The 24,255-nt window shown below is 37.2% G+C and overlaps 4 protein-coding genes, 1 long non-coding RNA gene and 1 pseudogene across 8 annotated transcripts; 1 reads left to right on the forward strand and 5 right to left on the reverse strand.

Annotated features, from left to right (window-relative positions):
• Positions 1-420: 420 nt before the first annotated feature.
• LOC144572317 (cytochrome P450 81Q32-like) lies at positions 421-5,391 on the reverse strand (annotated as a pseudogene). The gene is made up of 3 exons (XR_013517713.1): positions 4,723-5,391; positions 1,621-1,942; positions 421-1,271 (listed from the first exon to the last, which is right to left on the reverse strand). The product of XR_013517713.1 is annotated as a cytochrome P450 81Q32-like (transcript).
• Positions 2,584-3,382, reverse strand: LOC144572322 (putative E3 ubiquitin-protein ligase ARI10). Its single transcript, XM_078321852.1, has one exon. The coding sequence runs from the start codon at positions 3,380-3,382 to the stop codon at positions 2,825-2,827; it is 558 nt and encodes a 185-aa protein (XP_078177978.1). The 3' UTR covers positions 2,584-2,824.
• On the reverse strand, positions 2,584-4,150 carry LOC144572324 (uncharacterized). The gene has a single exon (XM_078321854.1). It carries the CDS (start codon positions 4,148-4,150, stop codon positions 3,656-3,658), a length of 495 nt encoding a protein of 164 aa, XP_078177980.1. The 3' UTR covers positions 2,584-3,655.
• Positions 5,392-6,040: 649 nt separating the features above from the next.
• Positions 6,041-6,726, reverse strand: LOC144572146 (uncharacterized). Its single transcript, XR_013517688.1, has 4 exons — positions 6,602-6,726; positions 6,394-6,493; positions 6,168-6,292; positions 6,041-6,084 (listed from the first exon to the last, which is right to left on the reverse strand). It is a non-coding gene; the product is annotated as an uncharacterized LOC144572146 (long non-coding RNA).
• A 5,388-nt stretch (positions 6,727-12,114) lies between these two features.
• On the forward strand, positions 12,115-18,546 carry LOC144572316 (hyperosmolality-gated Ca2+ permeable channel 2.3-like). 2 transcript variants are annotated; one of them, XM_078321847.1, is made up of 10 exons: positions 12,115-12,602; positions 12,732-12,887; positions 13,221-13,284; positions 13,684-13,893; positions 14,224-14,427; positions 15,481-15,779; positions 16,156-16,432; positions 16,795-17,070; positions 17,809-18,042; positions 18,138-18,546. In XM_078321847.1, the coding sequence occupies exons 1-10, from the start codon at positions 12,304-12,306 to the stop codon at positions 18,288-18,290; spliced, it is 2,172 nt and encodes a 723-aa protein (XP_078177973.1). In that variant the 5' UTR covers positions 12,115-12,303; the 3' UTR covers positions 18,291-18,546. The 2 variants fall into 2 exon arrangements, with proteins under 2 accessions (XP_078177973.1, XP_078177974.1); XM_078321848.1 differs by lacking the exon at positions 14,224-14,427 and having other exon boundaries at positions 12,192-12,602.
• Positions 18,547-18,858: 312 nt separating this feature from the next.
• LOC144572325 (GDP-Man:Man(3)GlcNAc(2)-PP-Dol alpha-1,2-mannosyltransferase-like) lies at positions 18,859-23,374 on the reverse strand. 2 transcript variants are annotated; one of them, XM_078321856.1, is made up of 7 exons: positions 22,941-23,374; positions 21,420-21,706; positions 20,900-21,086; positions 20,702-20,770; positions 20,256-20,467; positions 19,651-19,760; positions 18,859-19,507 (listed from the first exon to the last, which is right to left on the reverse strand). In XM_078321856.1, exons 1-7 carry the CDS (start codon positions 23,226-23,228, stop codon positions 19,269-19,271), a joined length of 1,392 nt encoding a protein of 463 aa, XP_078177982.1. In that variant the 5' UTR covers positions 23,229-23,374; the 3' UTR covers positions 18,859-19,268. The 2 variants fall into 2 exon arrangements, with proteins under 2 accessions (XP_078177982.1, XP_078177983.1); XM_078321857.1 differs by having other exon boundaries at positions 21,420-21,519; positions 22,941-23,079.
• Between the last annotated feature and the right edge of the window lie 881 nt (positions 23,375-24,255).

Raw genomic sequence — 24,255 nt, forward strand, 5'->3', positions numbered from 1 at the left:
TTTACTTGAAATTTGTTTCAAATCAATGAAAAATCCGAGTTTTCACTAATCAAAACTCAAAACTATTTTGCTCGTTTACATGAAAGGAGATTTTGGCGCCTAAGCTCTATGCCCCCCCTTGTGGCCCATTGATGACCTGACTTCCATAGTACAGTTTAACAGTTATCGTACTTGTTAGAAAAACCTAGAAAAAATTAAACATCGAATTAATCTTACTTGTCATCCACTCATTAATTAGCACATTACAACAATATAAATGCCAAAAAAGTTCGACATTTGCTGGTGAAATCATTATTGCAATTTGAACTAAAACAGAGCAAACTTCAAAAGAAATAAAAAAATGACTTGTAATCCGAAAAATGTTGCAATAAAAGCTTCGTTATGTTGCTTACTGCTTGGCACTTAACATTGCTTCAGATAAATATTTTTTTAGTAAAACATAAGGACCAATTCCTTATCTTTTTTATTGATTAACAAAATATATTACACAGTCAAATAATGAAGTTAATTAAAATACAGAACTTCCATTTATTAATCTCCTCCATCATTTAAATCAACTATTGTATCTAAAGCACAGGTATCATTTTAGGCTATAGTATCTAAAAAGTTCAAAAATTTCAGGTTACAATACAGAATAACATCGAAGAACTAACAATTCAAAGCTTTTGAAGCATAGGAATCATTTTAGGCCGAGGCCGATACATGGCCTCCAAACGAACTGCTCTCGGCATTGTTATTCCAGAACCCTCTGTCATATCCACTTCCTCTACTCCAACTCTCTCCCACTCAAAGCATTGTACTAAGGTGCCAATTGTCAACCCCATAACCTTTTTCGCTAACCCCTCCCCGGGACATCCTCTCCTGCCCATCCCGAATGGAAGCATCCATTTTCCTTCGGCCTTCCCATCCTCAAACCTCTCTGGCTTAAACTTTGTCGGTTCCTCCCATATGTTTGGGTCCCTCTGCATGGCATACACGTTGACAAATAGCATCATGCCACCCGGGATGCTATAACCGCCAACCAAGCAATCCTTGGATGACTCGTGAGGCACAAGGAGGGGGACCACCGGGTAGAGCCTAAGTGTCTCGTTGATTACACAATGTAGATAAGGGAGATTTGGAAGGTCAGATTCTTCTATCAAGCGATCAAGACTGACAGTTTTTTCAATCTCGTCTCTGGCTTTATGCAACACTTGTGGGTTGTTGAGCAGGAGGGACATAATCCATTCCATAGTGTTGGCAGATGTGTCTGTTCCAGCTTGCAGTATGCTCTGATGTCAAATTTCAACTAGTTATTTAGTGGTAAATGAAGGGTATCAATTTAACAACAAATATTAACCAGATTGGAGTTTAAAAAAAAAGACCATGTGCAAAGTTGGGAAGATTGCTTTGCTTTTTTAATTCCTCTTAATCTTTTGCTAAATATGGCTTCACTAACAGTACACTTTCTTTTTCTCTTAGCTAACAACAATCCAAAGATTAAACACCATGTAACATTTAATATAAAATTGCATTATTAAATTATTTGGGATAATAAATTAACCTGATAAGCTTAACTGTAGAACTACAGAACCAATTTTACCAACATATCTTGTATTTAATCAGAGTGAAAACACTGACCACACATAGAGATCTGATAACAGTATCTGTGTAGACCTCTGGTTCAGCTGGCTGTAGCTCCAATAAATCTGCAATCATTGTTTTCTTATTTGATCCCTCACTTTTGCCCCTCTGGCGGTGCTCCTCTATGAGCCTCTGTGACAACTTGATCCTTGTTGCCGTAAGCTTTGCAGCTCTCTTCTGGACCCCACCAAAATCAAACAATCTTAAAATAGGCAAGAAATCCTGGAGATTTGAAGCACCCCCCAAGGCTGTCGCCTCCTCCACCATTTCTTTGAACTGCCTTGCATTATTTGAGTCCTCTGCATTTTCGCCATAGTACCTTGAAAAGTTGTCCAAGAAAAACCATCATACTTAAACTTATGCCATGGACTTTTGTTTGTGTATGTTGATTGTCTGATTTAATATTTACCATGTATTGGATTGGAAAATGCAAATGAGAGGCTTTTACAGGTAATAGATCAAACAAATAACCAAGTATAATTACTAGTATTCTTCTGGAATTAGAAATAACATTAGCTGTTTAAGTATACCAAACATAACAACTGCATTGCCACATAAGAGCATATTTTCCAGTGAAATATGTTCGGGTCAGGATAAGCATAGCTGGGTTTTGGTATTAGATAATTTGCTTTGTAGGAACAAGAAAAGTGGAATTTGCCAATTTGGATCAACAGGAAAATGCCTGATTGGGAATAGTATTGTTTAGGCCTCATTCCTACCATATATTAATTACAAACGTGCACTATTTTTTTTTTTAAAAAAGGCCAAGAACCATTTCATATTACTGAAATCAAATAATTACATCAGTTCCTGAGAGCTAAAGCTCTATATGTCACCTAATCAAAAACCAAATTATCAGAATCCACACAAATGTGCACTATTCCATTAAAACTGTGTATTGTTTAGGGAATCGAATCTCCTACGGTCCTACCCACCAATTCTTTTTTTTGAGACAAAATATTAAACTTGTAACAGCTAGATGCTTACCAAAGGGTTTCCCACATTTTTTGTAAAGCTAGATGCTTATACCAAAAGGGTTTTTGATGGTGACTACCTCAGATCTACATACTATTTTAGGTCTTATAAAATAAAGTGAAAAAAAAAACAAAGAAAAATAGGAAAAAAAAAAAACAGATTATTCTAAAGTATAATCCGTCACAATTCTTTCTGTACTTTCTCTTTCTTTCTTTCTTTCTTTGGTTCACTGAATATACTCCTCATTATAGCTGTCACTGATCACTGACACAAACCTCTCAAGCCAAGGCAGCTGGTGGAGGTCCTTCATGGTGTCTATGTACGACTCAGCGCAGCGTGGCAGTGGTGGCGGGTCCTGGCACGGGTGGTCGCCCAGGTTAAAACCACCGGACAGGAACTGCTGTATCAGCTGCAGCTGAGCCCTCTCCTGCTCTGAGTAACCCTCCATAGTGTTTGTCGGTATGCAGTCAAAAGAGTCCCATGACCACATCTCCATTTGATGAGGTGGGTTTGGATGCAGGGCTCGCATGTCATGTTGCGAGTTGACATAGTAGGTGTCGCATTGGCATGTCTGGTTCCCATGGTGGTAATCTGCATGGCAGGAGTAGCAGAACTCATGCCCGCACCAGCAAGTCATGCGGTTGCCTCCTGCAGATCGCTCGATCCTATTGCCGCACTGCTGGCACGTCCTCCATGTATCAAGTTGTGCCGAATTGCGCAATGAGAGGATCCCACCCTCTCTTTCATCTGACAATAAATCCCAATACTCCTCACAAGTAACCATTGCATGCCATGGCACCAAACAATTGACACAGTAATCCCTCCTACACTCGGGGCATTCAAACCGGTATGCATCAGAAGAGCCTGGTCCACAGTAACTCTGGACCGGGTCCAAACGGGCTGAGCAGCTAGTGTATGGGCAGTAGCCAACTCTCTGTTCCCTGTTGGGAACAAAATTGAGAATAGGAGGATTGTAAATGCCGATTGCCTCCTGTGCTAGTTGGAGGGGCTTTGCTAGGTCGAGCTTTGGTACTAGGGTTAGATCAAAGTCGTCCAGTTATTCTGCAAGCTCTAGAATTCGGTGGCCTAGGCCTACCAAGAGCTTGTCATCAAGGAGTTCGGTCTCAGCAATCTGAAAGTAAAGCTTCTCTGAATCAGTAAAAGCATAAATCCTTTTTACATCATTCTTCAAAGCAACCAGAATCCCATCCAACAAGGCGAGATGCTCAGCAACCAATTCCTCCACATAGAAATCCATCTTTTTCTGAACTTCAATTACCGCAACTCCACTTCCACCTCCCCTCTCCATAACCACCCCAATTCCGGCAACCTTTGACCCGTTCTCCTTTTCCTCACAAACGGACACCCCTTTAAAGAACAATTTTACTGCAAATTCATCTAATAGTTCTTTTGAAACATGTGCAAATGATTCGTCAGTATCCTCCCAAATCTCGTCTCCTTCTTCATCAATTGCACAACAGCTTCTGAATTCATCAAATTCAGAATTCGAGTTTTCATATAGGTCCTCCGCAAAATCTCCCAAGCTCTCCATCTTCCCAATTTATTCCGAAAAATATAATACCAAAATGCCCCTTGATTCAATATGCTTATCTGAAACGATTGCTTCTGCAACTCTACTAAGCTAACAATTTTCTCGAACTATTTCGCAAAAAGAGGCAAAAGAACAAACCATCTGTCTGTCCAACTGAATTTTGTACAAAAAAATGATTCTGCCCCAACATAGAAATATAATTCCACTATTTCTATTTCTAAACCAACAATAAAAAAAACTAATAACAAGACTAAAATTCACCGGGGGTGATACCTTTCTTGCTCAGAAATGCATAATGGTCCCATTTTCGGAATCGGATAAATTCCCCATAATTCCAGGGGCGATGTAAAGAATAATAAAAGAAAGAGGAGACAGAGAGGACGAGAGATTCTTCCTTTTTTCTACCGCCAGTCTTCTTTAAAAAGAGGGGAAGACTCTCAATAATTTATGTTTATTTTTTTCTAATACTTTTTTTTTTCACCAGACCCCAGTCCTACCCACCAATTCTTAATTTCTTAATTTAACAATGCATTAGTAAGATTAAGAAAAAAAATGGAATATTGTGGGAGTACCTCTTTCCAGCGAGCATTCTCATAATCACATTCAACACAACCTCAACAGCATCAATCTCACGTTAACCTTAGTAAAAGTTTCGTTCTTCGCTGAATTCGAAAAGAGGAACCGAGCAAGGCAGCGAATCTCGTCAGATCTAATATCAGACGAACAGAGGAGGCGGTGACTGGAGAGAACCTCAATAGTAGCGATCCGTCTAAGGTTCCTCCAGTTGGGACCGTAGCTGGAGGAGACAAAGGTCGTGTAATTGTTCGAGGTGTGCTTCGCAGAGGGGAATTTGGGACGATTGGCGAAGGTGATATCGTGTGTAGTGAAGATCTCATTGGCGATGTCAGGGGACGAGACGAGGAGAACGGGACGGGACCCGAACTGGAGATAAAGCACTGGGCCATGAATGGAGGAGAGTTTGGTTAGAGTACGGTGAAGGGGCTTTTTAAAGAGGTGGAGGTGGCCTATGATTGGTCTGGAAGGAAGACTGGGCGGGAGGCGTCTGTTTTTGCTTTTACTGGAGATAATGAACTTGATGGAGAAAAAGAGGATTAAGGAGAGGACAGAGAGCGACGCGTAGGAGAAGAGGGAAGCCTCCATGGGGAAGACTGGAGAAATTGTTAATCTAATAATAATACTATCTCGTTCCAGGTGTTAGGGAATAGGGAGTTAGGGACTAGAGTGAAGGGAAGAACAGTTGAGTGTTGACAACTGATTACAATAGTCAAATGTGATTAGCATTGTTTGACTAAAATAATGGTTTACTCATCACCAAGCATGTAATTCAAGCCCAGGATCGAATAAAAAAAAAAAATTCAAGCCCAGGAGAAGGGCTTGAGAAGCCCATTACTCATTTGTTCGGTCCTCATTCGATTTAATATTATATATATATATATATATATATACTAGTAATCGTGCCCGTGCACAGCAACGGGAGCAAATTATGTAGTAGAAAACCTAATTTACTAAAAAAAAAATTTCATAAAAAATAGAGAAAATAAATATCGTTGAATGTAAATCAAAGATATTATTTCTGAATTGAATATAGAAATAAAAAAATATAACATTCTCTAATAAAAACCATAAACATACAAAGCTAAAACAAAACAAACAACCTAAAAGTACTGAAGTAAGTAATTTCAATACGCTGACAGCCTGACACCAAATTTGGTAGCACCTCACGGCATGTTGAGCCTGTACATAGTAAACAAACTGTTTTAATCAAGGAACTTCAATTTGATTAATATTGATTAATTTAAGACAGAGTATTTTGATATTTTAATTTTAGAAGTACCTAAGTCTCAACTCTTCGTATTCTGGCATCTGCGGATTAAAATGGACAGTGGAAATATCCGTGGCAAGCAAATGATTATCTGTAAAATATTTTTATTTATTTAGTTTAAATTTAGTTTTTAAAATTTCAAATAAACATAAAAGATATAAATTTGTTACATACATGGTGTATCAACAAGTACTTTCACCCGAGTGACGAAAATAATAGACTTTTGTTCAATAGCTTGGAGGACTCCCGGGTTGTTCTCGAAGGGTTTGCCTACCATCAACAATGGAATGACAGTTCCTCTAAACATTGAAAACATTGTAAGCAATTATGTGAACCTTTAATGTTTGATTTGAAATATTCAAATTATAATTAGTAAGTGTTGTTTATTATTATTACTCACGTCGGATGAAATAGATATATCTTAACGGAAGGCACAAGTTCTCGACCTCTCCATTCGACGAAATTCACTTGGTGAGCATAACTCACTTGACCGAGAACATCTAAAACAAAGTCAATATATGTTGCCAATTATATAGTTTAGTAATGATAGTTAAGATTAAGATTAAGATTAAGATATTTAATTAAATAGGTAGTCACAAGTTAATTACCTGTGAGATATTTGCCGCGTGGTATCGCCTTAATTTGATCTATGGGTTGTGGCGTTGGGTAAATTGCAAAATTTGGATCGACTTGAAGAGTAACAAGAGTGGTTCGCCTTTCATCAATAGCAATCATGAAATCATCATTCGTGAGTTTATAGTTCTCGAATTTGAGACCATCCAATGGAAGGGGTTCGACACGGAAGTGTTCCATGCGATACATATCACCAATTTTTATATTGGCCTGTACGTATGATCTCATTTGACATGGAACCCTCGCTAACATTTTCTCTCTCTAAAATTTAAAAATCGAGAGTTAAAAATCAAATGGGTCGGATGTATTAGCATTATCATATGATGATGCATTGTAGCTGCATTCGCCATCATCAAAATTATCTAAACAGATTTAAAAAGACGGTTAGAAAAATTGGAGTCTTCTTAAATTATGGAGTAAGCATTAACATTTTTAGGTTGTTTGAAGATAAATCCCTTCTTTTCAAAGAAAAAGAAACCTGATGCTTCGGCTCAGATGAAGTTCCTCATACTCACTAAAGGAATAACATGCTATGATTAAAGGTTTTTTGAAGGAGTGTTTGCTGGTAAACAGCAGTTCTCTATTCTGACAGTCTGAATTGTGATTTTTTCTGAGAGCAATTGGCTGGGCCAAATTTGGAGTTCTTTATATGGAAATGACCATCAATACTTGAACTTTATGTCTAATTAATTTCAGAATTTTTATGGCTCAGGGACTATGATGAACAGGTGGTTTTGTAACTGACAAATTTCAGGAACCAGCAGTTCTCTATTCTGACAGTCTGAATTGTGATTTTTTCTGAGAGCAATTGGTTGGGCCAAATTTGGAGTTCTTTATATGGAAATGACCATAAATACTTGAACTTTATGTCTAATTAATTTCAGAATTTTTATGTCTCAGGGACTATGATGAACAGGTGGTTTTGTAACTGACAAATTTCAGGAACCAGCAGTTCTCTATTCTGACAGTCTGTTTTGTAACTGTGTTTGTTCCCGTTTAAAAAAAAACATCCAACTCCATCTCCATCTCCAGCCACTGTTTGTTTATTACTTAATCATCTTTGGTAGATCTTAATCAATTGAATTTAAATTCGGTCAAAGAGTTTGCTGCCTCCAAACTGTGAATTTTCAATTTTCCCAACTGTTGCCTACCACACATGATACATGTACAAACTACAAATAGAATATTGATATGATGCTTGAAAAGCGGATTTACCCAGAGAATAATTAATTCTCCCTATTTTTTTCATTTCTTTTTCTTCTCAACTCGGATGTGCGGTGAGTTGAGACCCTTCGATGCAAAGTCGAGGCGCTCCGGTATCACACCATAGGTGTTCAGGCCAGGGAATCTGTCTACTGTTACCAAATTTACCGAAAGCCCCTGCTTGTTTCTGGTCGGAAATCAGAGGGAGAAGGAGCGTGGAAGTGAGAGGAGGCAAGAGGGGTGAAGAGACGGAGCGGAAGGAAGAGAACGGGGTGAAGAGGGAGCGCCAGGAAGTGTTTTAGGTTTTTAGGGATCCTATGTGGCGCGAACAGTGGGGTCTTATGTGTTGAAGAGTAAAATTTAGAAAATTCTGCTGTATGTGATCTGAAAATTGAATGGCTGATATTAATTCCGAAAATTTAACTTTTAATCACAATCCTTGCAGGATCTAGACATTAAGCTCCTTAATAAGGTAGGGAGATATATATATATAGAGGTTGGCTAAGATCAAAGTGGTAGTTTCTGAGGTTTGGTGCTACCAATTCGTTTTTCAATTTTCAAAGTTCAAAACGTCGATCCAAATCGTTCATCTTGTTCTCCATATTAATATGTCCTTGGATACCAAATTTTACATTTTTCTGAATTTTTTTGCTATTTATTAAGTCACTTTGAAAATAGCTGATCCAATGGTGGCTTCTGATTTTATTGTTTTGTTAAGCCACCGTTCGATCAGCGATTTTTAAAGTGGCTTAATAAATAGTAAAAAAATTTAGAAAAATGTAAAATTTGGTCTCCAAGCACAATTTAATATGAAGAACAACTTGAACGGTTCGGATCAACGTTTTAAACTTTGAAAATTAAAAAACGAATTGGTAGCACCAAAGCTTAGGAACTACCACTTTGATCTTAGCCAACCTCTATATGTATATATATATAGAGAGAGAGAGATGGGCTATGGTGCATTGCAATGCATAGGCCATGGTGTGCATTGGACCATAAATCACCGATTCAAAGTTCAAATGACCGATCCAAACCGTTCATCTTGTTCTCCATATTAATATGTGCTTGGAGACCAAATTTTACATTTTTTGGAATTTTTTTACTATTTATTAAGCCACTTTGAAAATCGCTGATCCAACGGTGACTGTTTGGAACAGTAAAATCAGAAGCCACCGTTGGATCAGCGATTTTCAAAGTGGCTTAATAAATAGTAAAAAAATTCCAAAAAATGTAAAATTTGATCTCCAAGCACATATTAATATGGAGAACAAGATGAACGGTTTGGATCGGTCATTTGGACTTTGAATCGGTGATTTATGGTCCAATGCACACCATGGCCTATGCATTGCAATGCACCATAGCCCATCTATATATATATATATATATATATATATATATATGCAAATTTGGAGGAGTTTGGCTAATATAATATCAGTGTCATTTTAGCCTATATAACATCAACTATAAAATTTATCAAATTGACTTCGAATGACTAATTTAAACCGTTCAAACTGATTTACATTATGAGTGATGTGTTTACATACAATTTTTTTTATATTTTCGAGTTATTTTAGTATCAAATCAAGCAGTAAAAATATAAAAAAATGAATGTATTAAAATTAACTTCAAAACTCACACATTTGACCACTTGACTTGATACTAAATAAATTCGAAAAGTTATAAATTTTGCATGTAAATGCACAACTAATGAAGTAGATCGGTTTGAACGGTTTGGATTCACCGTTTGAAGTCAATTTGATAGATTTTAGAGTTAATGTTATATAGGTTGAAATGACACTGATGTTATACTAGCCAAGAATATGACTTGTATTTTCCGAGCAAATATTATTTCAATTAATTCAATAAGATATCATTTGTACTGATTTAAATGGTACAAAATCAATACTCTTTTTTCTTGTTATTCGAATTAAAAGTTTCTCTTACTCTTTCCGAACAAATCCAACGAGGATGTCCAGCAATGGAATTAAATTTGAAGTAGGGTTAAATGATAGAGTAAAGATATTATCCCCTACTTCTAGTCTTCTAACAGTCTTTCCGCTCTAATTGTCTAATAATTGTCTTGAATCCTCTCTCTCTCCCGATCAGCAAAAAAACAAAATCATATTCGCATTCTTCACGGCCTTCACGGCCTCCGCCTCTTCTCAGCCTTCACGGCCTCCGTCTCTTCTCAGCCTTCACGGCCTTCACGTGGTGTATCGTCGAGATCCGAAGAGAAGATCCAGTGTGATCTGGCACAATCTTACTTCGTCTCCGATGAGATCCGACGGGGAGAGTGTGGTGCACCGTCGGATGGAGTCCATGTTAGCCAACGAAGGTTGTTAGAGTGCAACATATGAATACTTCATGTTGTCAACAAATGAATATTTTATATATACATTAATTAGATATGAATACTTCATACCTTCAAGTATGAATAATGTTAGTATCAGGTGTGAATGCTTACTATAAAAAAAAAAACTTTTTAAATGAATTGAATAGGTGTCTTGGAAGATGTGTCAGATTTTGAATTATATAAATTATTTCGTACATGTATAAATACTTCATGAAGTTAGATGTGAATACTTCATGTTGTCAACATATGACTTCATTAGTTAGATATGAATACTTTATGTTGTCAACATATGAATACTTATATATATTAATACTTCATGTTGTCAAATGAATACTTCATTACTTAGATATAAATACTTAATAATTAATATATAGATTCGCTGATATTGTGATTCGCGATAGTGGTCTCCAATCTTGACAAATGTTGCTTTCAGACTATTGCAATCCCCAATCCAGTCTGTTAGACGTCGTCAGCGGCCTCCATGGTTGTTACTGGTCCCCAATATTAATGGTCCCCTCCAGTTTGTGTTTACATTTGACGTATATTATAGATAATAAGTAATAATACTTAAATTCGTAGGTATAAATACTATACGTTTTGAAGATGAATAAAATTGCGTTAGTCCTTGCTCATTTTCGGCAGTTACCACATGTGCGCATCAGTTAGTGGTCCTCCGTTGTATTTTTTTTTATCTTTTAGTGCGGAGGATAGATAGAGGACGAAATGGGGGTATTGTTAGTTGGTAGAATCGGATTAAGAAAAATAATCTTTTTGAAAACTAAGGAGGTAAAAATGTTTTAAAGAGATTTGATTTAAGAGAAATAGTGACTTATGAATTCGAACAAGGAAAGTTTGAACTTAGAAATTCAGATTAAAAAAAGCAAATATTCATTTCTTACTAAAAAAAAAGAGATATTGTTCGGATTAAACTCTAAAAAAAGTTTAATTAATGTTTGGGATCGACTAACAGTCCCCCTAGTTCAGTCTCCTATCTGCCCCCCGCACTAAAAGACAAAAAAATAGTTAAAACGTGCTAACTACTACCAAAGAGCAAGATTAATGCTATTTTATTAATAGTCAAAACGTATAGTATTCATACCTACTGATTTATAGTATTCATACTTATTATCAGAACCATTCGTCATATGTAAACACAAGTTGGAGGGGACCAGTAACGACCAGGGGGACCGCTGATGTCTTGTGACAGTCTGGATTGGGGACCGTAACCGCCTGAAAGCGACATTTGCCAAGATTGGAGACCACTACAGCGAATCTATATATTATTCATATCTAAATAAAGAAGTATTCATATCTAAACAAATGAAGTATTCATACTGGCGATTACGAAGTATTCATACATGTTTGAAATAATATACAATTCAAAATTCAAAGTCAGATTCATCTCTCTCACCCCACCTCTTCCAAGAAGTATTCATATCTAAGTATGCATATCTAACAAATGAAGTATTCATATCTAACTAATAAAGTATTCATATGTTCCACTTTGACAACCTTCGTTGGGCTAGCATGGACCCCTCCAATGGTGCACCACGCTCTCCCGCCCGGATCTCGATGGTGCACTACACTCTTCTCGCCTGATCTCGTCGGATCTCGATGGTGCATCACGCTCTCCTCGTCGAATCTCGAAGGTGCACCACGCTATCCTCGCTAGATCTCGATGGTGCACCACACTCTCCTCGTTGGATCTCGACGGTGCACCACGCCGAGAAAGAGACTCGGAGAAGAAAGCCGTGGAGAAGGAAAATTTAAAGTTCAGGGAAAGATTTTCAATTATAGTTAGTGGGGAACTACTAATGATTGCATTAATTAACTACCATAAACCATTAATCGCGGGGACAGATAGGGGACTAAAAAGGGAGGAACAGTATCTTTACTCTTAATATTTTTTTGTTTTTTTTGTTGTAATTAATGTCAAGTAGAAGTTGCCGACATGTCAATAACACTTTCAGACTTTCAGCTCACCTCTCAGAGCCACGTAGCCTGTTTCTAAGTAATAAAAATAGAAAAGAGAAACAGAGACTGATTGATACTTTTCTTGTCTTTCATTGAACCAAAAACCTCTTGAACTCCTAAAATTTCTTTCTTTAGACCTGACATGAAATGATAGTCTCAGCTCTACTCACCGCGGTAGGTTTGAACCTCCTCTTCACCGTACTCCTCTTCGCGCTCTACTCGATCCTTCGCAAACAGCCTGGAAACCTCAGTATCTATGCGCCTCGTCTCCTCGCCGCTGCTAGGCAAGCGGACGACGGTGAGACTCAAACCCGGGCCCACTTCAGCATCGACAACATTTTGCCCTCTGTTGGGTGGGTCCGCGCTGCGTGGCGGCTGTCAGAGGAGGACCTTCTCGCTTCATCCGGTCTTGATGGCGTTGTTTTCATGAGAATTTTCGTCTTTTGGTTAGTTATTTCTTATTTGTAGGATACTCGTCTTACCAAATTGCCCATTAGGTCAAATATGTGCTTTTTAATAAATTTTTCCTTGCATATTTAATATCTTTCTGTTCTAATTTGTATGCTTTAATGCAGTTTGAGAGTATTTTCAGTAGCTGGAATTATTGGAATATTTGTACTGGTCCCTGTGAACTATTTAGGTGATCAGCTTAGCATTGATGACTTCTCAGATTTGCCAAATAAGTCCATTGATCTATTCAGCATTTCAAATGTAGACAATGGCTCCAATAGGTCAATTCCATCAAACCTAAATTTCTTTGTATTCTTTGGGTTAAGTTCTGACCGCACTTAGTTGCATGAATAAAGAAGTAGAGCAGGGAAATTCAGACCCAAAAAATAACATCTCAATTTTCAGTGCTACGAGCCTATGATGGTCATATATGCACTAGCCAGAAATATCCTTTTATAGCTCAGTTTGAATTGTATTTGAAAATATTTTGGGTGGGTTTGGTTTTTTCTGTGTGTTGACTTGCAAGCAGGCCAATTGTAATGTAGTAAATTTTAAGTAAGAATCTTATGTAAGTTGAAAATTCTTATTTAATGATGTGCTTTTATTTTTGGCAGATTGTGGTTTCATTTTTCGGCAGCTTATATTATCACTACATTTGTTTGCTACCTACTATACGATGTGAGTTAATTTCACAATAGTTTTTTGTCTCTCTTATCTATAAGAAAGTTCCTCTTGTAATAGTTACTATATCTGGAACAATGTCCAACACCATGCGTATTTGCAAACAATGAAACATCTTTGCGGGTATCATTTGCATGAAGGGCCAATTGTTAAAAGGAAAAAAAAAGCTGCAATGACGAAACTGCCCCATGAGAAATGGTAGGTACTGCTTCTCACTTGCAATAACTAAGAATGATAGAAAGGGATGCAATGGTAATACAAACGTCTTCTCTGCTGCAACAAATTTGATAGTTTTGAATATGAGAAACTTTGGATGCTATTTGCAAGAACGGGAACATGTATGCCGTAATTTTCAAAAGTTACTAATTCTCATCACATTCATCTTTTTCATGCCAGGAATACAAGTACATATCAGCTAAGAGGCTGTCCCACTTTATGGCATCAAAACCCATGCACCACCATTTTACGATACTGGTACGGGGTATACCAGTACGTAGTGGTGGTTCTATCAGTAACACTGTCGAGAGGTTTTTCATGGATTACTATCCATCTACGTATTTATCCCATGTAGTTGTTCACCAAACTAGCAAGTTACGTCACCTCATAGTAAGTCAATTTGACCCAGTACAATTTCATTTGTACCTCTGCAAAATTCCCAGAATATTACATATTTCTGTACAAAACAGAATTATCAGCTATGCCCTATAAAGCACAGGAAATTATCCCGTGTCCCTGTTTTCCTGATGTACGTGAAAAGATAACCATACTATCCTCCCCTCTTGTTATCTTTACAATTTTACAGCCAGTTTTTAGAAAAGAAAAAGGTTTTTTCTTGATTTGCAGGGTTATATTTGATATTCTAGTGTTTTTTACCCACAGGTTGCTATTCTTCAGATTTTGTTAATAGTGACATAACAGTAATCAATTTCAATCCAGAATGATGCCGAAAATGCATATAAGAGGCTGACCCATCTTAAATCCTTACCACGCACTTCACAAAATGGGGGTAGTGGTGCTGGTACTGGTGGATTTTTTAGACGTTTTGTCAAAAAGGACCCTGTGATACTCTACAGCAAGAAGCTTGAAGATTTGGAAGAGAATGTCAGGTTACATCAATCAGAAGTCACTATGGCTGGCGAGGCAAGTATCACTTTTATGTTGATTAAAAATCATAAGTTGAAAAATGTAACTTCATTACACTGGCTTCACAAATAACACCAAGAGATTATAATAAAAATAATATAACAAGGTCCTACTATGAAAGCCCATTTTGTATGGTAGAAATTAACTAGATCATTCAATACTACGATAGCCTTTATCAATTCATTCTTTTTTGTGCTTTTAGTAATCTCATATTAGATTACTTGTTTAGGCAATCAGGCACTGAAAATATATTTCTCATACGATTTAATCAAGTATTATGGCAGTCACAAAAATTACATACACTGATACACCGTCCATGTTACATGAAGGGCGTGGATTGTTTTGGTCAAATTCCTGAACTAAATCTTTCTAGCCATGATTGCAAATTTTACCAGAGAAGAAACACACTGAGAATGAAACTTAATTATTCATATATTGAGTTATTATGTTTCTTTCAACCAAGTTGGGTCAACAGATAAAGAAGAATGTTGGCACTTGTACACAAAACCTAGGGAATTGGAACCTTGTTTATTTGAGCTTACAATGTTAATGAGTTCTGAAATATGAACTTCTCTCTATCATTTCAGTTTATTGGAAGTCTACATCACAACACAAAATGTTAACTAAAACATAGCAATTTCTAATTGAACCAAAAACTAAATGTCCAAGCCACAGATTTTTTTTTTTGCCTCAGAAAAAGAAATTATCAAGGAAATGAAAAGAATGTTGACATGTCAAATAGAACGGACACCCCACTTCCCCAATGAATCAACAACTATAAATTCTAAACCCTAAACTCTAAACTCTAAGTTGCCCAATGAATCAACAACTATGTTTTCTCACTTGAATAACAAGGAAATGATAATCTGTTGTACCAGGATACAGTGCGAACACACTGTATATCTACTTGAGTTTAGTCCCTGTATAAGCTAAGGTAGAAAATAGTAACCAAGACTGAAAAAAACTATGTCATTTATTATTCCGTATATCACCTGCAACTATCCTGGCCCTTCAATTTAAAACTAATGCTTTATTGACCTTTCTTTCCAGGAAATTCCTGCTGCTTTTGTCTGTTTCAAGTCCCGGTTTGGTGCGGCTAGTTGCATCAATATTCCGCAATCGGACAACCCAACAGAGTGGGTCACCGAGCCGGCCCCTGAACCCCGTGACGTGTATTGGCCTTTCTTTTCTACGTCCTTCACGCAAAGATGGATCTCTAAGTTCATTGTTTTTGTTGCATCATTTTTTCTCATAATAATCTTCCTCCTAGTTGCAGCCTTTGTTCAAGGCCTAACCTACTTGGAACAGCTTGAGATTTGGCTTCCCTTTCTGAAAAATGTCCTCAAAATGTAAGTTATTCATGATCAGTGCTTGAGAAAGTCTTAACTTTTGTGTTTTTACTGAAAATGGTGTTTTTGTTACTTTCTTCTTTTTGTCGGTGTTGTCATATCTTTGCACTAATCTTCTATATGTTGATACCTAAAAAACTAGCAGAATAATTTTAATTGGTCGGCAAGTGTGGTCCTTGATATCTGTCTTATGCTTAGATGCCTGCGTTTAAATTTTTGCTGAAAACCATTTTAGTATTTGAAATTGATACGGACATTAGGTTTAGTACTGAGATCATTAGTCTTAGATCTACGACTGATTGGGTTCAGTACTTGTCGTACCTGTATTAATAGCCAAAACCCTTAATTTGATCAATCATATCAAATTTTATTGCAGAGCTGTTGTAAGTCAAGTTATAACAGGGTACCTCCCAAGTCTTCTTCTTCAGTTGCTCTCATCCCAGATCCCTCCATTGATGAAACTCTTCTCGACTATGCAAGGTTACATAGCCAATAGCGAGATAGAAAAAAGTGCTTGTGGGAAGATGCTTTGGTTCACCATTTGGAGCATCTTTTTCGCTAATGTGCTTACAGGGTCAGTTACAAGCCAGCTCGAACTGCTTCTAGACCCAAAAAATATTCCTGCTTTGTTGGCAATTGTTGTACCTGCCCAGGTACGCCTCTTTTATGGAAAAATATTAAGCTTAGGGTTTCATATGTCTTTGTTTTCTGAAAAAGGTCTTGATAAAGTTAAACTAGTGACATGACATCTGCACTCAACACCTTGTATTTCTTTTATTGGTGAATAACACATAACGCTGTGTGGACTAGAATTTTGTGTATTGTTTGACTCAGAGATGATGACAGGGACAAATTTTATTTAAATTGGCATTTAAGACCACAACGAGAAAATTTATATTAGTGACCAAAATGGAAATTGATGATATTTCAGTTACTATTTTGTGTAGCATTATGATATAATAGTCTAATTATGCATGTAAAAAATGTTCTTCAATAACAAAACTGAAATGTTCAGGCATCATTCTTTATCGCATATGTGGTGACATCATGGACGAGTGTTTCTTCTGAGCTGACACAAACAATGGTGCTGCTGAGTCATCTTTTTACTTGCCCCTGTTCCAAAAAAGAATCCAATGAGAAGATAAATGAACCGTCTATATCCTACCACAGTGAAATCCCTCGAATTCTTTTATTTGGGCTCTTAGGCCTGACGTACTTTATCCTGGCCCCCCTTATTCTCCCATTTATTCTGGTTTACTTCGGTCTTGGCTACATTATTTATCGTAACCAGGTTAGAGGTTCACTTTTTGCCTTTTTATAGTATATTTTCTTTTTCTTTTTATGGCTAATGTCACTTGTGCCCTTTGTGAAATGTCAAACTACCACATCAAGTTTTCCCAACAAGTACCATGCTCACCCTACAAAAGAAATATAATATATATTCCTTTATAGCATGAAAAATGTCTTGTGCCCCTCCTTTCCCATATACTTAAAAAAAGAAGAAGACAAACAACCTTCCCATACTGTTTATCTCTACATGAATGAGGATTAAATGAGGGCTTATTTGAAATTTTTTGAATAATATATTAGGGAGACGTATCCATGATATATTTGATTCTTTGGAGGGGCATGTGACATATTTAATATTATTCAGTTACATACATGATGTTTGATAATCTAGGTGGCCATGTAAAATGAACTATACTTGCTATCTTGCAGGTGGTTTCAATAGAATGACTATGATGTCTAATTCCGACATAAAAAATCCGAACTTGAAAACTTTCAAATCCAGTGTCCGAATTTTTTAGAAGTCCTGACTCTTTACCTTTTATAACCAGCCTCATCTCTGTCTAGTTTAGCTCACTACTTGGAAATTTTCTCTTTGGAGCTGTTGCCATTCCATAGAGAGAGAAAACATGAAATCTAAAATTAAAAAAGTTGGCAATGTTGAAAGATTTCTTGCTGGCTTTAAGTAGTCACCAACAGTAGTTTTGTTATACTAACGTGTTATTTTTTGTACTTGACACAGCTCCTGAACATATATTCGCCAAAGTATGATACAGGTGGCAGATTTTGGCCGATAGTGCACAATACAACAATATTCTCCCTTGTGCTAATGCACATTATCACAATTGGAATTTTTGGTCTTAAGAAGCTTCCTCTTGCATCAAGTTTGATTGTTCCCTTACCGATTCTCACACTTTTGTTTAATGAGTATTGTAAGAAGCGCTTTTCACCCATTTTCCAAGCTTACTCAGCTGAGGTAATCTGTCTTTAAAAATTTATCTAAAATGCCTAATGTCAATTACCTAAGTTTGCAACCAGCAGGTCCAAAAATAAGAACTGTTCTTATTTCAGGCATTGATAAAGAAAGATAGAGGTGACGAGAATAGTCCTGAAATGAGGGACTTCTATGAGAAATTGGTGACTGCATACCGGGACCCAGCATTGATGCCTCTTAACTGCTCTGTTACCTCCAATGATCGCCACTCACCTCTTCTTTCACAATAAAACTGCATGGCGTGCCCTGGTTGTTATTTGTAGTGCTCCTTGGGTGCTTTATGTGGCAAGTCCCTTGCAGATCCCTTTCCTACATTAATAATAGAGATAGTCTTTGCTTCCAATGGGTTTCTTGGTTTGCTGAGTACTGAGAATATTGCGCTGTTTTAGCGTGTGTGAAATTTTAGTAGTTGGGTAAAGTGAGCACTTTCTACCTTCTAGTCCCTTGCTGTATGTACATATTTTTTTATTTTTGAAGTGCTACTACGTGCGTCGCTTATTGCTTTTCTATGGTTTGTACTGTAACATGCACGTGTGGTTTTTTCTAATGAGCATGTGAAGTTGTTGGTTGTTTACAAGTTGGAGGAAGTGTCGTTGTATATGATATCACTTTAAATTTTCACGCATGTTAGAGCAAGTTATCCCTTCAAATTTTGTTCATCAAAATTACGCTTTTGTTCCAAGAAAAATACTCAGAGAGATTACCAATGCAATCGAGAAAAAGAAAATCTCCAAGAAAATCATCATAGCTCAACACGCTAAACAGATTCACTGATTTGTGTTATTGTCTGGAACAAAATGGAAATGGCAAAGCTTATTAAGATAAATTATTGTCACCTGTCTGCTCAATACAAAATTCTACTCTTAAGCTAAATCACTTGGGCCCTGTTCGGCATTTTAATGGGTTGAGGAATGGGTATGGGTTTTGAACTGATTTTTACTGTGCTCGTGGGAAAAAAAAAATTCAGTCTGAGTGAATTTTTTTTTTCCCAAGCGCACAGTAGCGCACCGAACAGGGCCTTAAGAGTAGGTTTCCCGCGAAAAAACTAAATAAAACAAGCACAAAAAGCTAAAAAAAAATAATACAGCGAGAGAGCCTGTTGCTAACTCAGTCACCTATAAACTACAATCAATTCTAAAACAATGACCACCCAACTAATGCACACTCCCACACCACCTTAGTATCTAAATATTAAAAAGTTGTACCATTTAGGCACCCACAAAAAGTGGTCGAATTGCATCCTTAATATCCCGGTCAAATCTCTGCTCAGAGAACCTCTGTGCACGGTTCCTGGCTGAAGAGGCAATCCTCAGCCTAGCTGTGTCTGACATCGTCAGAACTTTTATAATTGCATGAGCATACTCTTCTACGGTATTGGCTAAGAACCCAGTTTGTTGTCCGTCTTCTTCTAGTACTATATCCATCCTAGGACCAGCCGAATTATGTGCTGGAGAATTAACATTAAAACGATTTATGAGTTTGTAAGTGGTGATTCTATTTTGTTATGTTTTTTTGGCACTGGTATGTACCATCACCACTTAAAACTGATTAATTTGATAGCAGTATTACATGGAATTTAGCATAACTCACCAATTGGAATGGCACCAGCAGCCATGTATTCCACTACGCTAATTCCAAAATGCTCATCAACCATTGAATGAAGCCCAGCTATAGCACCCCCTAAAAGTTTGACTAAATCCCTGATATAAATAGTCAAAACCTATGTTATTTCTAAATTAACATCTTTAGGAAAAAATAACAGTGACATTAACATACGAATCACAAAGGTGAATATTCAAGATAAAATAGGTTATGTTGACAGAAAACTTATTTGACAACCATGAACAGCCTATCGAAGTTTACCAAAACAAAAAATAAAAGTAAAATTAAAGAGACCTTTTTCTGTAGTTTAGAAAGGTTGTATATCAAATTTGGTGGAGTTTGAGAACTAATTGGTTCCATCAAACAGTTTAAAATTGATGGTTCAGTTTTAACCAGCGCTTGATCGGTGATCAAACAATTCCCAAGTAGCACCATATTTTTTATACACAACCTATCTAAACTGTAGAGAGCATATTTACCATTTCAATTGTGATAATTATTTTACCGGTTGTCACAATTATCAAAGAAATAAGGTTGTCAATATATCTTCTCATTAGAAATATCCTTGAATTTTCAAAATTTCAGAAAAGTACCTGTACAATACATTACTATGAAATTCCACAAAATCATCCAAATGTAGTTCAGTACTTCTCTCTTTAAGCTTTTGCAACCTATTTTCATCATCTTTATTTCTACAGCTGCCAACAAACTGTAGCTTTGGTGTCTTTTTAATTATACCTGACTCCGACTCTGAACTAAGTCTCTCCAGAGCTAGTGCAAATGCCTCTAGCTGGAGCCCATGAGCCTGGAATTTATATGTTTAGTTAGAGATGAATTATTATGGTCTTAAGTGTGTATCAGTAAGGTCCTCTATTGGAATTGTACCATTCATGCATACCAAGAGAGACGAATTAAAATGAAATTTAGAACGGTTTTATCCTGTTATTTCATGTTCGTGTTGCGTACAAACATGGACACTAAAGCTCTGCCAAAGATAAGAAACATTGATTTCAAAACATAAAAAGTTCTGAGAACAAACCTTCTCTGGCCGAAATTGTGCAACAGATATAAAGATAGGCGGGTCAGCAGGCCTTTCCAAAGGAAGCATCTGGTTCAACAATAAGAAATCTAAGAATTACTCTAAACAGTACTAAAGAGAAGAAAAAAAACCTTAACTGCTGATCGTATTATGTAACCCCACAGATAATTTCAAAGAATGAAGTTTCATAACATGTACCTGTAAAGATGAGGTGTCACAAGGTGGGTAGACCCTTCTGGTACGACTAGGTATCTTCCAAAGCTTCTCTATGTGGGACCCAGTCCATGATGAATTTACCATTGCCAGATGAGCACAGGACCCCACCAACCCATACAACCAACTGAATATCGAGTAATATACTACTTTACACCTTGATAGCCACACACTGTCATCATAAAGAGAGGAATTATACCTTGTCAGTCGGCCATCTTCCAATTCTAAATTTTTTTCTGAAATAGTTTGCAGGGCCTCTGTTGATCTGTTATCTGTTTAATTACCCAGAAAGCTAATCCCTATGAGGGACTTGAGACTACTGTACCAGGGTTTCCTACCAATACTGTAGTGTTAACAGGTGTTGGTTTTCCTTGTGTTTTATTGCTACCACCAAATGTGTCACTACAGACTCAGTAGTACCAGATGAGCATACATAAGAACTATGTCTCAACCCAACAAAAACACAATAAATCAATGAGGAATAACAAAATAAATGCAGTCGTACCTTTTGGCAATTAGAGGGTCATTATTGTACATAGAGCTGTGACCAGTAACCCGCGCAATCATGTCAGAACTAATTGTTGGGTAGTGAGTGTAGCATATCACTTTACAGCCAAATAAACGGGCTAATGGGTAAGTGAAAGCATAACCGCTTGTGTCAAAGTAAAATTCAGGGTTGTACTTGCATAATGCTTCCCATGTGAGATAAACTGACCCAAGGCTCTGACCGATCATGGTAAACCGGGGATATGTTTTCTCATCAATCCACTTCCTTTTGAACAAGCGAATAACCTAGAAATTAAATAGCTATCTCATTAAGGAGCTATTGTTAAATGAGAAAAAATAAAACACTTGATTTTGCAGAGTTAATTTTTGATGAATTTATTAGGTAGGAATTTTATATATTTTTTAATTGAGCCGACCTTTAAAAAAACTCAACCTTCAGAGTTAATTTTAGTAAACTAGACCACAATTTTGCATTGGTTTAAAGTTATTGTTACGTTGAATGTTAGACATATACGAAGTCCGGTGTCATCTAGAATTTAAAGATTTGACATTGTTTTAAGAAAAAATCTTAGTGCTCAATGGGTGAAAGCCATAACTACTACACACATTGGGATTCTTTTCAGGATTTGATCCAATTTGCATTAAGCTTACCGGGCTACCAGCAACAAGCTTTCCTTAGTTTTGTCAGTGCTATATGTTGGATTGTTTGGAAAAATAGAAATAGTTTGCACTTTACTGATGCCAAAGTGAAATCTGTGAGAAATCCTATTGTTCTAATTTGTTCTATGGTGGAATTGTGGGCAGGGATGATGAACCCAGAGGTGGCTTCCATCCTCAACAGATGGAAACCTGAAGATCTGGATATGATACCAATCCAATGGGTGGGCCCTATGAGTGCACTCTCCTTAGAAGACAGAACTGAAGAACCCTGCTGGATATGGAAGAGGTGTAAATTTGTGCAATTGTGTTTGAAGCTGAAAAATCGCTTATGTGAAAGCCACAGTGTGGTGTCTCTGTGCATCAGAGTTGATACTGGTACATTGTGGTACCAGAAGTTGTTTTGTTTCTGGTACATTGTGTCAAGTCTTTGTATGACAAAATGGATTCTTGTGTTACCAGGGGTTGTTCTTTTCTGGGTAGGATTTTGTGTTTTGAAAACCCATGCTGATAAGGAGAATTGTGAAAAACTGCTGAAAATGGGCTCTGCAGAAAGCAATGGTACAGTTGCCACTCTTCAGATGCTAAGTTAGGGATGCAGGGTGTGTTCTGAAGCAAATATGGGTTTCTCAAGGTTTTTAGCAGTTGAAAAGTTTTTTTTATCTTTTTTTTTTATAGCTGTAGTGTCTAAATTTAGGAAAATGTTAAAATCTTTACATAGCAATATACACAGGGCTATAAAAAAAAGGATCTTAGTGCACGCTTAGAACGTGGGAAGGGGTTTGACAACGATTGAATAGTTCGGCCTTGAATTACGCCACATTAATATAAGAAATGCAAGAAAAGTTTTTATTCAGTGGACCTTAGGTGCACGCAATAACTCTACGCCGAATCTGTCTCGAGCGCGGATGGAGAGGCTCTCAGGCGAGGCATCGTCCCCGCTGAACACAGCACACTCTAAACCTGGATTCTCCTGTTGTACGGCTCGTACAGCGCACCACAACACTCTCTCTCCACCTCCGCCATCGTTGGTGTATGGATGAAAGAATCCGACGGATTTCTTCCGATTTCGCCTCGAAGATATTACGGTTAGAGAGAGAAAAAGGAAAGTCGCGAAAGGCAGTGACAAAATGGCAATCGCTATGGCCATTGATGAAGCTTTGAATCGAAGAAAAGAGAAAATAACATCCTGTAGACTGTTGAGGGAGAAGTAAATGGGAAGACGGGTACGTGGGTCGGATCGAAGAAGCTATTGGGTCGGGCATGGAAGGAATTTTAGATAGATTACTGGGTTTCTAATTTGATAGGCAATGGATCCGAATACCCAAAAACGGTCCAATAATGACCCAATAACAATTAGGCCCGTTCGGCTATACCCATGGGTTTATAATTTTTATAAGGTTCTAATCTATTATTTTCCAGTGTGTGTTTGGAGAACGATCTTTATGAGGGTGTTCGGCAACCGAAATTTTTATTAATAGAAAATTAATTAAATAAATATCGATAATGAAAAATAAAATTGAGATTTTTCGAGATACGGAGAAAACGTGATAGTTTATAATGTTCTCTGGACCAGTTGGTTCGACCGGAAAAAATCGGATATGTTACTAAATGGATCGGATATGTTACTAAACCGGAAAAAATCGGATATGTTACTAAATGGATCGGATATGTTACTAAATGTCATTTGTCAGGTTTGGTTCACTTAATGGATCGGATATGTTACTAAACCGGAAAAAAATAGTTGAACCGACCGGCTTGTATTTAAAACTGATGAACCAATTTATGAAAAAACCGGTTTAAAGTAGAAAAGACACAATTTTCATATAAACTCATGTGATCTCTTTGCTTTTTGGTAATCTTCATATAAACTTGGTCTACAATGTTTCTTTAGAAACTCACTTTATGGCTCATGTAGTCAGTCATGTCTCTTAGAGTTATGCTAAAACCCGAACGGGTACTACCCATTTTGCCTGACCCGTATCCGTTACCCGAGGTATCCGTACCCATGCCCGGGTACAAGCGGGTAGACGGGTAGACAGGTACGGATTTGAGACGGACCGGACAACTCGTTTTGGAAAAAAAACCCGCCGAACCCATACCCGCCGTACCCGTGCCCGAAACACGCCTACCCATGCCCGAAACCCTCCTACCCGTACCCGTTGTACCCGTGCCCG

The sequence above is a fragment of the Carex rostrata genome, chromosome 20 (genome assembly GCF_964058835.1).
Source record: "Carex rostrata chromosome 20, lpCarRost1.2, whole genome shotgun sequence".
NCBI lineage: Eukaryota > Viridiplantae > Streptophyta > Magnoliopsida > Poales > Cyperaceae > Carex > Carex rostrata.

What these genes read in the sequence shown, in the direction of transcription:
- LOC144572322 (XM_078321852.1), bottom strand. Translation starts at nt 3,382, where the DNA reads ATGGTTACTTGTGAGGAGTATTGGGATTTATTGTCAGATGAAAGAGAG.
- LOC144572324 (XM_078321854.1), bottom strand. Translation starts at nt 4,150, where the DNA reads ATGGAGAGCTTGGGAGATTTTGCGGAGGACCTATATGAAAACTCGAAT.
- LOC144572316 (XM_078321847.1), top strand. Translation starts at nt 12,304, where the DNA reads ATGATAGTCTCAGCTCTACTCACCGCGGTAGGTTTGAACCTCCTCTTC. An exon ending in AAGTCACTATGGCTGGCGAG is followed by an intron (nt 14,428 to 15,480) that starts GCAAGTATCACT and finishes CTTTCTTTCCAG; the next exon opens with GAAATTCCTGCTGCTTTTGT. An exon ending in TCCAAGCTTACTCAGCTGAG is followed by an intron (nt 18,043 to 18,137) that starts GTAATCTGTCTT and finishes TTCTTATTTCAG; the next exon opens with GCATTGATAAAGAAAGATAG.
- LOC144572325 (XM_078321856.1), bottom strand. Translation starts at nt 23,228, where the DNA reads ATGGCCATAGCGATTGCCATTTTGTCACTGCCTTTCGCGACTTTCCTT. An exon ending in CACAATTTCGGCCAGAGAAG is followed by an intron (nt 20,468 to 20,701) that starts GTTTGTTCTCAG and finishes TATAAATTCCAG; the next exon opens with GCTCATGGGCTCCAGCTAGA. An exon ending in TGCTGGTGCCATTCCAATTG is followed by an intron (nt 19,508 to 19,650) that starts GTGAGTTATGCT and finishes TTAATTCTCCAG; the next exon opens with CACATAATTCGGCTGGTCCT.